Genomic DNA, 14,411 nt, shown 5'->3' on the forward strand with positions numbered 1-14,411 from the left:
GCCACACCGACATGATAAAGAGCTCAGCACAAGTTATAATGCCTGAGGTTAATGGCCTCCAGTGAATTCCAGCATGCCATGACTACATCAGTTGCAGCCCTCAAACTACCTACGTGAAAGCCAGCTCCAGCATTTGTACAATTCATTGTGACTGCTATATATATTGGATGGCTATATATTCTTTTCAGACTAGCTCAGGTTAGCCAGATAAATCAGGAGCATTTCAACTGTTTAAAGGGCTTTTCATTCTGCAGTAAAATAAAATAGTGCCTAAATATTGTTCTTGTGCACTGTCTGTTAGATAACCTATGTGAAAATATCCCACTGAACCCCAGAGCTGTCAGTAATATACGTTTCTGTTATCAGCCTCAGCAGAAAGAGTCAGGGAAAATAAACAGATTGTAGACTATCTTGTAACGCCAACTGCAGAACTGAAGGTTTTGTAGTGTGAGACTTACCTTCCTCTTCCAGTGCTGGGTCTGTGGACAAAGGCTTTCCAAGCTTGCCAATCCAAAAATTTTCACAAGTGCTTTAAAAGCACACAAAAAGACGCATCTTAGCAGGGATTCTCCTTCTGTGAAAAGTTGATAGGATTTCACTGGCATGACTCCCATTACATTCAGCAATAGTCCCGCAGCTGAAAACTCACAAACCACTTCTGAAATTGATTACGCACTGTTTGACCTCAGACTATGTCAATGTATATATATTGATGGCTTTAGCTGCACTTACTCCAGAGAAATTTTCTTTCTGTGTCCGATACTGTAATCACCTGGATCTGACAATCACTGGAGTATTTGTCTTGTGAGACCTTAGTGGCATTTTGCTGAAGAGCTTTCAGGTTTGGAATGTTGTATGCCCTTTTTATATGCAGGTCACATCATAAGGCCATGGTTTTGGTCAGATGTTTTCTCAAGTCAACCAAGTGAAGGGAAACAGCTTAAATCTTGATGTAAGAGGAGAGTTCTCTTTATGGCAATTTGTTTATTTATATTTGTGTGTGTGCCTGCATGTGCATGTTTGGAAATAGGCACCTGAAACTAGGAAAAAAGATACTTTCTCTGTAATGCTTTTCTGCAGATTCTATTCAGCCCTGCCTCTATCTCTCAGCTGCTTTGGGTAGGTCATGTTGTGTCTCCTCCAGTCTGTAAACATAATTGTCATAAGAGGTGTTGCTCACATATATTCCTCAGATACTTGGTAGTATTTGGTCTAAGTGATATCGGTGGGAGACAGTCCTAAAGAGGATTTAGACACCTAAATGTCTCTGCAGGTCTTGCTCTGGCTCTATAAGTGCCTTGTGGTTCTTAGTCTTATTCTGTTGATAATAAATGTATATTGATGTCACAGAATATGGTTCTGAGTCTGAGCAAGCACCCAAAACTGTTGCCACATTCCCATCAGGAGATATGACATTCTCGGCAAGCTAAGTTACTATATATGACAGATGAACTTTCAGAGGATGTTGGTTTTAGCTTGATGAAGCAGAACAATAATTTTCTTATTTGATTTTTCAAGCAAATTGCATCAGTGCAAAGTACCATGTAATTACTGTATTTCACAGGTTCCTGAAATCTGTGCCTGTTTGGTTTTGTTATTTTTTCATTTGGAGTTTTCTTTTTTTTTGTTTTTCTTTTTGTTTAGTAGGTACAATTGTCATCAATGAATAACAAAAATGACATAAGCATAATAATTTCTGGGGTACGTTGTGTTGTGGCAAGTGCTTTCAAAGAAGGAATTCTCAGTTTACCAGTCATATAATGACCTGGGGGGCCAGGGTGAGTGCATACTCTACAGGAATCCCACAGAAAGACAACCTCATAAATGAAAGGCATCACTCCCCAATAAGAAATGTCACCTTGATTTTTAAGCCTTAGGATAACTATGTTTTCCTGCTGTCATTAATTTTGCCTCCTGTGACTGATTCCCTTGCTGTTAACATTCTAATGAGATGATTCTGCTGAAATGGAGGAAAACATTGCTTTTTCCCAAAAGCAGAACAATAAGGAAAGTTAAAAGGCCTACCTAGGTACTTGCAATAAAGACTACCTATGGTCTACCTCCTGCTTTCTTATTAGAAGCTCAAGCTTGTTAAATCATGTGAATTTTCTCATCAGCAGTTGGACTATGAATTATACAAATCCTTGAAAACAATTGCGCAAGCTAAACTGCTTCTGGAGTAGCTACAGGATCCCTGTGGCTCAGAGGAATTTTTCTAGCACATCAAAGCTACCTTTCTCTCCTTGGCCCAATATCCATGGGCCCTGACCACAAGGTTGGCTGAATTGCCTTTGATAGCACCCTGCCTGACATACTCTGAGCAGCCATGAAGGTAGACAAGCCACTTGCTCCTGTCTAATGACCATGGCCATCTGAGGTGTCCGAGCAGTAGTTCAGCCTTGTTGTTTGACTTACAGGGATGTGCCTGGAGGGCCATGAAGAGATGCATTGGAAAGCTTTTGAAGTTGGAATTCAGGCACCTGTAGAACTGCAGCTGCAAAAGCAGAGCCCTCCATAGGGGTTAGCTCTGTTTCAGGTCTCAAGAAGACTGTGCTAGACTCAGAAGCTGTTCAGTTTGGTTGAGGATAAATGGTCGCTAAACCCACAGCTGCCTTTAGAAGTGGCAATTAAGAAACCATCTCCAACAAGCTCTGCTACCCTTCCCTCCTGCCCTGGGATCTGTGTTACCAGTGTTCAGGTCAGCATATGAGTCTTTGTCCTGCTCAGCCATATTTGATCACCTCCCTTGTTTGATCTCAGACATGAAATACTTGTTCCACAGATGAAAGGATGCTCAGTCCCTGGTGGGTTCACTGCCCCCTCACTTTGACCCTTGGTCCTGTTCCTGTGAACCTGATCTATCCCCACACTCAGGTGGGATTGATTTTAGTCTTCTGAAACAGTCCTGATGCTTATCTTGCTCTCTGTGATAAGGTAAGAAGGGCAGCTCAGCTCACCTCTCTCCCCTGTATATGCACTGAGATGGTGGGAAAAACCTCTTTCCATTTGTACCATTTGCACCAAAATCAGAAGGTAGACCAAAATCTACTACATATACAGAAAGACATAAGATTCTTCACAGATCTGTAAACATCTTGCCAGAATTTTCACTGTCATTCCATGAGGTGGTTCGGCCTCACTATCTCTCATTTTTGCTTCCACATCTCTCTGATTTGCCCACAGTTCTCTGTGTGTGTATGGTATTTTAGCTTGCCTTACAAAATCCCTTAATAATAGACATATAAAAGAATATTAGCAAGTGCAGAGGTATCATTTTAAATCTCTTGTATGATTATAATATTACCACTAATGATATTTTATCTATATGGCTGAACTTATTGTAAAGAGAAAAAGGCTGCCAGGTGCAGCCTGGAAGTTGTACACCAAAAGGCAGTTAGGATGGATGTGTGAATACAGATATGATTAGTTGCAGTTAGGATGATCTCCAGGGCAAGAGTACAAGTAGGTCTGCTCAAGAACATACCAAATGAAGGAAGCTTTCAGGCTGTGTCTTATCAAGACTGGAGAATATTCAGCAAAAGCTGCACTTAGCAGCTGGATGGGGCTCAGGGTACATCTTTCAGCACTCATCAGTCAACATGGGGATTCACCCATGCAGTGGGATGGATTCACCCCCTCTGGCAACTGACAAGGAAAGGATTCACTCTCTAGCCAGGCAACCAGACAAGGTCACAGACACCTCTGGTACATGAGTTGTGAGGCAATATGCCAAAGCAAATTCAGGGAAATATTTGGTATAGTCAGGTTTCTCATGAGTAGGGTGAGCAGATGAGTGCTGAGGACTTTCTGTAAGTGCCAAGTGCCCTGAAGTCACAGGAGGTGTGTAACGTATCAAAATGTCAGAGTTTTTCCATAAGACAGTGTATTGGAGCAGTAGTTTTCTTGACTGGCAGTATTTGCAGGGGGACGAGAGTGTAGGGAACAGAAACAGTATCTTAGCTGTTTGTCAGAATACAAGAGACTGCTACTGCCTGGTGGCTTTGAGCATTAGTTACCTGTTTGGGTTTTTTTTTTTCTTTTTTTCACCTGTGTCCTTTCAAGAAGCAGACATTTTCCTTGTGACTTGAAAATCACTTTGATTACCTCAAATGTGCCTGAAATGCAGCTGGACTGTTACCCTGTTGCATTGGAGGTGGCAAAAAGAAAACAAGTGGGGGAAAAGGGATTTCATTATAAAGTATACTTTGCTTAATTTTTTAGAGGAAATGACAACTCTTTTTAGATTTTAGGCAATAAAGACAAATTAAATATTTCCTTTGTCTTTGAAGAGTTTTAGATTGTGTTCTCAAACCTTGGCTATACTTCATAGAAATTTACTGCTTTCATTTTAAATGAATTACTAGATCAGAAAAATCTCATAGGATGCAGTGTAATTCTTAAGATGTACGAGACCTATACACCCCTTCCCCACTGGAATATTATCAGTAAAATAAACCCGAAAGATCAATACAAAAGAATAGAAACATAACCAAATTCAGTGCTCAGCTATCTTTTTCTTATCTACTTCATTTAGCTCATCTTTTTTATGCACATTTAGAAACCCCATCACCAGCAGGCTGACTTTAACAGAAAGTTGGTCTTCTAGCTTAGAATCTGTGATTTATGTGATCAAATGTTAGATTTTAAGATACTTTAGTAAATATCTACAGTTCTCATTTAGTTGTAAATCTTGCATTACATTTTTTATGTTTATAAGTAAATATAAATGATCAGGAAAAAAAACTGAATTGGTGATATCTCACTGACAAAACTCTTTCCAGGAAACTCTGAGGATGAAGAGAGCATGGTCAGTTTTGCAGATTTATAGAATCACAGAATCATAATCTTAGAATAGTTTAGGTTAGAAGGGACTTTGAAAGATCATCTGGTCCAAACTCCCTGCAGTGAGTAGGGACACCTTCGACCATTATCAGTCTGCTCAGAGCCCAGTCCAACCTCATCTTGAATGTTTCTAGGGCTGTGAGCACACATTGTATCCAATATAGAGAGAAAGATATTGTAAAGGACTCTGTCAAAGGCCTTACAGACATCCAGATAGACAACATCCATAGCTCTACCCTTCTTCACTGATGTAGCCACTCTATAACAGAAGGTTGCTAGGTTGGTCAGACAGGACTTGCCTCTGGTGAAGCCATTCTGGCTGTCTCAAACCACTTCTCTGTCCTCCATGGGCCTTAGCATAGCTTCTATTCTGGGGTCTCAACAGAGTTGAGACTGACAGGTTAGTAGTTCCCAGGGTCCACATTTCTATATTTCTCTTTACATCTACCAGCAGAAAACAACTGAGTAGAGAAATGAAGGCAGATATTTTCTTTGTTTTCTTTGTTGTAAGATACAATGCTCTAGCACATACCTACTTAGTGTTCATCTGAACTGAAGTCTGTGTTGAAGTAGCATGTTCCCTAACATAGGTAAGCATGTTTACTGGGCTCTGCTGGCACTCAGAATTGAAAGTCATGGTCCTCATATTTGGCAGCTTTTGCAATGCAACACCATAAGATTAAAGAAAATTTGACAAAACACATGGGAAAACGACAAGGCATTCAATACCTTCTTCACCTCAGTCTTCACTGATAAGGTCTTCAGGAATCCCATGCCTCTGAGACCTATGGAAAGTCCAGATCAAGGAAAACTCAGTGGAGAAGAATCGGACTGCAGAGCATTTAGGCAAACTGGGTACAGATAAGACCATTGTAACCACATAGGAAGCACCCACAAGTACTGAGGGAGCTAACTGATGGTATTGTGAGGCCATTCTTAGTTATCTTTAAAATTTTATGGCCATTAGAGGAGGTTCTTCATCATGGGAAAAAAGAAAAAAAAAATCATTCCCATATTTGAGAAAGACAAGGAGGAGGATCCAGAACTACAAACTGTCCAGCCTTACTTTGAAGCCAGAAGCAAATCCTCCTTGAAGCCATTTCCAGATACGAAGGACAGAAAGATGACCGGGGTAGCAAGCATTCCTGACACATTACTTATCTTTCCATTTTTCAAAAAAGAAAGTAATCATGTTTCCATCTTTTGCAATTTCAGGTCTAAATATGAAACCAAATGTAGCTATTTATATTCTGTGCACTGACATTATTTTTTAATATTACGAAAATTATGTGAATAAAAATAATGAGAAAAGAGATAAGAATGTACTTGATACTCGATGTTTGTAACAACTTTTGTGTCACTGAAATTTAGGCATTTAACATTAATCATTGTTGATTCAGTTGTGAACCCCTGTTTATTTCATCACACCTAAGAAATTAGTGGCTAACAGACAACTAATTGAATATTAACTCCGCATTCATTCTGCTACATGTCAGTGACCACTGAAAAACAGGAAAGGATCTGGGAGGGAAGAGATTACAAATAGCTGTTTAACAAAAGCTATGTTGAGCCAGAACAGATATTGCTAAAATATTTGCTTATGGCAATGCAGACATCTTCAGATCAGGTGCACAAAAGGCTTCTTGTCCAAGCCTATTTTCAGTGGATTTGAGTCACTATGAAAAGTAGTCCTTGTTGAGAATTTCAGTGGCAAGACTTTGCATACAGAGTGAAATAAATGTGGAGAGATAATATTTTAATTTTAAGTCTGAGAAGGAAATGAGAGGAGTGTTTGTAATGCTAAACCATATTCTGCATTGGTACAGTGGATAAGGAAAAAACTGTTATACTCCTGCCCTCACTCAACTCTTCTCATAAATACTTAAATGCAAGGATGTAGTTCTGTGTATTTATATAACAACTTCCAATGAAACTAGGTTAATTAAATTACTGTTAATGATGTTTTTCTTTTCATCAAAATTTACATGATCTGTTTGGGAAACCTCACTTTTCACTTGTTTTCAGCCACATCTGTACCAGACTGTACGGAGGCTGAGGGATCTGTACTTTTGTTTCAATGTATATTGCAACATTTTTATTGCATTCCACAGGTCCTCCAGTAAACGTTACTTGCAATATTTTTATCAACAGTTTTGGATCAGTCACAGAAACCACAATGGTAAGTGCTATGATGCCATTGGCAAGAGAGCAACAATACTTAATATATGTCATGAACACAACCTGTCAATTTTTCTATTTATTGTTCAACTTGCAGGTCCTCCTGTAAATGTTACCTGCAACATATTTATCAACAGCTTTGGTTCAATAGCAGAAACTACAATGGTGAGTGGGACTGGTCATTGAAGCCATCTTGTGAAGGAGTGGGATGTGATGTAGAATAGAGATGCTCAGGACGTGGGGACATTCCTAAATTATGAAGCTACTACAAGCCTACCAGCTGAGCTGAAATAAAATAAATATAAAATAACTATCTAAAAATATATATAAAAATACATATAAATAATTAAACAACTCAACTACCAAGTCTAAACATACCTACACAATCTGTACTGACTGTAATGGCAGTGAATATAGGTGAGCATAAACCAGCTTTTTCAGGTTGTATTAACACTGAGGAGGCAGAGGAATGGCTAGAGCTCAGCTGTGGGGATCCCTGCCAAGCACTCCATATTTTGAGTGGGTCTTACACCACATGTTGAATTATCTGCTGCTGCAGATTGTGCTGACAGAACTGCCAGAACAGTCTTGTTTAACTTTGCTAAATCTCTGTGCATTGCAGCCACATCAGCAAATGAAGTGAATGTATAACTTGAGTTAAATGACTAAAACATATTTTTCTACAAAGAAACTTGGGTATTTTGAGGGTTAAATTGGTACTATGGATCCCAGCTGACTGAAATGTGTATTTTGACTGAATTCAAAGAACACTATCAGTCAAAATATATATTAAAATGAAACATTGCAGAGTTTTAATTTTGTTACATATAAAAATAAATAGCTCAATTTTTCATGTCAAGATGAGATTTTTCTTCAAAAATTGCCAAAATTTAGGGATAAAGGAGACAAGCTAAAAAAATTAAAATTAAAATTTTAGTCCAACTTTTTTCTGGTTTACTCTAGACATGAATTTTTTCTTTTCTTTTCTTTTTTTTTCAATTTGCTAAAAAAAAATCTTTTCTGAGCTATTAAAAAAGATGCTGAAGTTTTAAATCTTTTTCAAATACTGAGTAAAAAAGATCACTTATGTATTCAAGCATACATATACCTGACTACTGCTGTTAGCCCAGAGAGTGATTTTTGATGGCTTTCTTATAATAATGTGATAAACCCATAATAATTATCAGGTATTCATATACAGGAAGAATGTTAAATCCATTCCAGAAAGAGCCTGGTTACAAATTCCATTTCGACTGAACTATTCAAGTCACTGCTACCACAAAAAAAATTAACCTTCATTGAAATTTTGCAAGACTTCTTCTCATTATTTCAGGTGGCTATAGAAAACTATGGGCACTTCTGAAGAACTGCAATGTAGTTTTCCAACTGCTTTCCAGGCATTGCTACACAGAATCCAGGTCTTTCTGTATTTGCTGAAGCCAGAGGCAATAAAGATGCTTAGCATCCTGTAGGATTGAGTTCTTGGTAGCTAAAAATGAATTTGTTACACAAAAGGACTTAAGATATACCAAATAAATATTTTTTCATAAAAATTGGATAGCTACTGCCTTGCGATCTTTGCATTACAAAGGAAGAACAGAGATTTAGCCCAACAGAAATATTTAATTTAATATTCAAATACTTCATTTAAATTCAATTGTAATTCATGCCATCATTTTAGAAAGTGATGCTTAAGGAATGTCCCAAATATTTTTACATAACCCCCCCTAAGATGTTATTTAATGTTTTCTAGAGATAAAGTAAAATTTATATGTAGGGCAGGTTGATTTGTTAAATAGTGTGGGAAAGGCTCTTCTATAAATGACAAGCTATAACATACAAAGCCATAAAATAAACTATTAAGTTAAACTTTAGCCTGTGTATCTGTAGTATTTTAAAAACACTTTAAATGAAAACTAAAATCAAGTTAAAAAATACAGGAAAAAAACATATTTTGATGTAACATAATTATCAACTTCCTTAATTTTCTTTTTTTTTAACCTTTTTTTAATATATATTTAAAGGATTCTGAGAAGATAGCTAGGCATGTAGCCTTTTTTACCCAGCCACATCTGTTTATCCTAGTGTGCAGAGGCATTAGCATAGTGTTAAGTAGCAAAAAAACCTGCACGTCACTAGCTTTACAAGATGGCATTCAATGAAAATATTTGCACGACCTAATGCTGATTGCATTAATTAGACTCCTTCATTGCTTTGATTAAATCCCCTCATTGCATTTTACCTTCTATCAAATATGTTAATGTGCACCTTTCCAATGTTCATTAACACATTTCTGCTGAAAACAGCCAAACATTCAAGTAGATGAAAACAAGGAAATTGGCTTTCTTATTTTGCTTTGTTCATAATATCTGCAAAACTATGGAAAGATTTCTCTTAGATGCTGTTCAATGGTTTGATATTGATTTTCTTAATGCTGTCACCTCTTTAATGACTAGTGCCATCACTTTTAGGATGTTTTAAAACTGCTCTGAGAGGCACACATCAATTACTGTTCCATCTACTTTGCCTTTCTGAAATAGACATAATCATGTGGTAAAAATGTTGTCATCCCTTGTGATCAGTACTGAGTTTTGTTTGACTCCTAGGATTAATTTTTCCCTATAAAGTGCTCTTGATGGTTTTGACATAAAACCAAACGATTCATTTAAAACCCTGGATTGTAAATTCAATAGAGACACTCCTTTCTCAGAGGACAGGAATGCTTAGTGAAACCATGCATATGTACCGAAGGGACATGAGAACATGGATGATCCGCAGCAGCTCATTAGAAACTTGGGAGATGAAAACTTGTTTAGAGAAGCTTTCAGTAGGAGAAATGAACATGGAAAACAGGATTACAGTCTCAGACCTACTAAATTCAGTAAGCCAGGTTCTCAATAACATTAACAGGAGTAGCTTCTGTTTTCTGAATAGGACAGACACCATCATGAAATTCATCCCTCTGTGAGAGGCCAGCAGAGCTCTTATGTCCAGCATATTCTTCTAAAAGCTAAAACATTTAATTCAGAAATAAAACAGATTTTGTGCTGATTCTCTCCAAATGGATGAATCCCACAGAGTATTCACAAGTTTTGTTCCCAAAGATCTAGGGAAACAAAATGCAAATGTATTAGACTTTCTGTACTATAATGCACATATGGGGCAGTAGCACAATTGATTTTTTTTTTCTCCAAAAGAAATGGCTTCTTCCATATTGGAATGGTATATATTATACCAAAATAAAAATAGTAAAGAAGAAGATGAGTCAAGATGTAATCGTTGGAAATATTCTTCGTTGATTTATTTAAGCCCTAACTAGCAGAGAAAGGTGAAAAGGCATTCCTGAGTAAGTTCACTGAATAAATCAGTTATGCCAGTAAACTCTGTATCCATTTTTGGAAGCATTCACACATGCAGTATTCAGCAGAAAATTCACTGTACAGCATGACTGCAGCTGAGTATCAAAGATGAGTAATCCACATTGGGCTGGGCGGAGTCCCAAAGAATTCAGATGTTCAATGCTGCTAATGACCAGGAATTTTAGCTATCAGCTGTAGGAGAAACTAAGAGCAGTTTGTACATCGACAAGCTAATTGTTAATTACAGAAATTATTAACTGTGAGGATTTTATTATTGTTGTTATGCCCTATAATCAGTGACTGACACTACGCAGCAGGTTCGCTGTTGGGGTAAATGCATCAAACTCTAGTTGTGTTTTGAGTAATTTTGTTAGCAGAAAAAAAATGCCATTCCTTTGTTTTAAAAGCTTGGTTGTGTCTGAATGTATATTATCTTTCCAGTAGAAAAAACATAACTGCAAATGAGCTTGTTACATGTGGATTAATTCACATGTATAGTTTTAATTGCGTAAGAAACTTCCACTGAAGCCATTGGGGACACCTTGCATGCTTAGGTACATAGGTAACCAAGTGATCTTCTGTAACATCTTCTGAGCCTTAAAATAGGTCATTAAACCACTATTTTTCAGTTAGCATTCATATTTAGGATTTAGAAAGAGAGAGAGCAGTCTCTTTGGCAAGACCTTCCTATCCATGGAAGGACAGCTAAAGTCTGCTGCTTTCGTCAGACATCAGTCTCAAAGCCTGAGAGATCAATGCTATTGGCAGGGGGCTAAGATGGAAGGAAGGCTAAGATCAGTTCAGAGACAGAAAGTAACACTGAAGAGGGAGCACGGCTCCCCTGCATCAACCCTGCCATAGCAGTGCCTGAGACCAAAGGGACCAAGGACTTTGCTGAAGCTCTGGGCAGCAAATCTGGTGGTTGCTGAAAGACCATTTTTATCTAGAGTCCTGTAACACAAACAGTATATTTGTAGATTGAGTGCCTAAATCTTCAGATAAATCTACTAAAACTAATCAGATGGCTATTTCTTCAGTATGTAATTATTACTCCCATCTTATGGCTTGACAACAGACAAAAACTGTTGATCTGAGTTGCCTTGAGCTATGTTGCAAACTGATTGAATCTTTTGGTCCACACTCCTCGTTCAGAGCAGCAGTGCTGTCAGAAAGAATTTGTGGAGCAGGTGTACTCATAGTTGTGTAGGTGTGCATTACTACAGTCCACCCACTTTTACCCTCAGGAGCTTGCAAAATACACACTGTAGTCTGCCTGAGCTCTATGTTGTGAGAGTTTTCTCAGGACAATTTTTCTTCAGAAGATAGTTACAAAGTTAGCACAGGAAAAGTAAATCCAAAATTCTGCACATGACTAAGTCTGACTGTGTAAACACACATCCTTCCCAAGTGGTTATACCACAAGAACAGGAGAAAAAAGTAATTGCAGTTTTGTGCTGTACCTGTTATATTTCCATTTTTCTTTCTTATTAAATTATCTATACATACATATGTATGCAAAGCCTATCAGACATAAACACAATTTTCAGTGCTGTTATGCTTCTAACAACAAAACTTACAGTGGGAAAGCTTTTCTGAGTTTGTCAGTGTGATGGCTCTGATGTATTTATGAAGATACATACTAGAAAAGATAGCATAATCCTTTCAAAATTATTTATGCTTTTGGTATAATATATATCATCATACACAAACTCTTCATTGAATAAGGATTCTTCAGACTCTTTTCCGTTATCTAAATCACAAACCACTGAAGTTCATTAAAATATTTATTTTTAGGTATTTCTAAACAATTTACTAATTTGACTTGTTTATGATTTCTATGTCATGGGGGGAAAAGCCCTCTGCTTTCCATAGGCTTCATTATATATCTTATTTCAAAGAAAAAAGAAGGCAGTTGCACAACTAGTTGTAGCAATTTTATTCTATCAGCATTTGCTCATGACAGCTCCTGCCTTCTTTTCTGCAGAATGAAAATCTAGTGCTTTCCTGGATTTATAACTAAAACTGTCTCATTAAACTTATAAGACACGCTCAGCTTCTATGATGAAAACACAAGGGAAAGTATGATTAGGGTTAGTGTATCCTCACAAGTCCTCATCCTGTATGAAACAACATCATCATAAAAAGTACAGTGGCTTGTGAAAAACAGATACAAGCTTTTTTAAGTATCTTGAATACATGTGCTGTTCTTGAGACCCCTCTCAGGACTGTCTTGCTTTGATTAGTAGACACTTCTGTTTTGACTCACATCTACACAACAGCAAAAAGAAAATGACAAAGAAAGCAAGAAAAAAAAGAACATGGTTCCCAGTGAGATTGTAGAGCATCATCCCAACGGGTTAGAAAACTTCATCAATCTGGATGTCAGAATCAACCTCTTAGGGAAGCAGTACACCTTGTCACAAATGTACTGAACTAAAGATAGGAAGTGATCAAGCCTGGAGAGGCTTGCTCACAGGGTCTGGATATTGGGCAAACTGCTTTCTGCAGCTCTAATCTGGGTGAGAATATTTATCTGCTCTTCATAGATGATAAGTTCTTTAGACTATGCAGGTCAGTGGACTAAATAAGCCGAAGTCAGCTCATACATTTTCCAAGTCAAAGCATAATGCTGCCGTATTAATATACTGCACCTTACCATAAAGTAAATCCTGAATGTGAGGGTCTTTACAGTTGGCAGAATTATTTGATAAAATATTATTTCAGATTACATTATTGCTATAAATATTATGAAATATTTTCCCTTCAAAGGAAGAATAGATGTATTTCTAAGAGGGTGCTCACAAGCAAGTGAAATGTAGTAATTTCAGGTAAAAATTTTATAATAATAAGGAAAGATGGGGGAGATGAAGCTATTATTTGCTGACTTTGGAATTTCAGGATAAGGAGAATACGCATTAGCATCTTCCCATTCCCTCCAGAGAGTCTAGACCCTAAAAGCTCCTTTCACAATCCCCTTTAAAATAGTCAGTTCTTGACACAATGTTAATGTCAATTCTAAATGAACCTCTAAGTAATTGCTGCCTTTCCCAATTTTGACTAGCAGACCACACAGCAGAAGAATGAAATTAGAATAATTTCAATGGGATGCAGAGAGGGAGGAGTGAATGAAGTAACATAGAGAGAAAAGCATACAGTAGATAAAAAAAGGATACAAACAGTAAATAAGTAGTGCTGATCTAATTTATTCTATACAAATCTGGCTTCACTTGAATTAGCAACTATTCATGAGTACATTAGAAATAACTGATTTACATTTTGGAAGTAATTTATTTAAATTACTAGTTTTTATAGAATATTTGTTGAAATTGTATATATCTAGCTGCAATGCTTTTTGACTTTCTAAGTACCTCTGAGTTAACCCATCACATTGGAAAAAGGTTTATATTTAATATTTGAGGTTGCAATTAATACTTTTTTCATCATTGAAGTAATTTTGATTTGGAAAATGTGCCAGTTGTGTGTGGTTGGTTCAACACAGCTTTTAGACTGCTTTATTTTCAAATGAGATCTCTTATGTTCAAAGGATAACATAAATGTTTTCTGTAACACTGGTACTGTAGTAAGTCTAACAGCATAAAGAAAGCTAAAGTGGGCTCCAAGTTTCGATAAGTGGCTTAGTAACCTTTTCACATGGAATTTCTGTAGGACTACAGAGTGAATATATTTTTGAGACAACAGTGGAATGACTCACGCCTGGCTTACAGCGAATATCCTGATGATTCCCTGGATTTGGATCCCTCTATGTTGGACTCTATTTGGAAGCCAGACTTATTCTTTGCTAATGAGAAGGGAGCAAACTTCCATGATGTCACAACAGACAACAAGTTGCTGAGGATTTCTAAGACTGGAAAAGTGCTGTACAGCATCAGGTAAACCAGTTAATTTTTTATCTTTTTTTCTGTTCATCTGCTTTTTTCTCCTCACTCCCTGTTTTTCTGCAGGTAACTATACTCACAGAACATAATGGACATATTTAATCTTTTATTGTCCCATGTGTACAGCTGAAATGAG

General features: G+C 37.2%; 1 protein-coding gene across 4 annotated transcripts in view; it reads left to right on the plus strand.

Annotated features, from left to right (window-relative positions):
* GLRA2 (glycine receptor alpha 2) overlaps positions 1-14,411 on the plus strand; it is a 125,145-nt gene that overhangs the window by 13,520 nt on the left and 97,214 nt on the right. Inside the window, exons 2-4 of one of the 4 annotated variants that reach the window (XM_057419573.1) lie at positions 6,954-7,021; positions 7,118-7,185; positions 14,046-14,269. In XM_057419573.1, the coding sequence (XP_057275556.1) occupies positions 7,183-7,185; positions 14,046-14,269 (227 nt within the window). In that variant the 5' untranslated portion in view covers positions 6,954-7,021; positions 7,118-7,182. The remainder of the gene's footprint in view (positions 1-6,953; positions 7,022-7,117; positions 7,186-14,045; positions 14,270-14,411) is intronic. The other 3 variants (XM_057419570.1, XM_057419571.1, XM_057419572.1) reach the window with 3 other exon arrangements.

This window comes from Pezoporus wallicus, unplaced genomic scaffold (genome assembly GCF_028554395.1).
Source record: "Pezoporus wallicus isolate ANWC-B61680 ecotype Strahan unplaced genomic scaffold, APGP_CSIRO_Pwel_v1 contig_5767, whole genome shotgun sequence".
Classification (NCBI taxonomy): Eukaryota; Metazoa; Chordata; class Aves; order Psittaciformes; family Psittacidae; genus Pezoporus; species Pezoporus wallicus.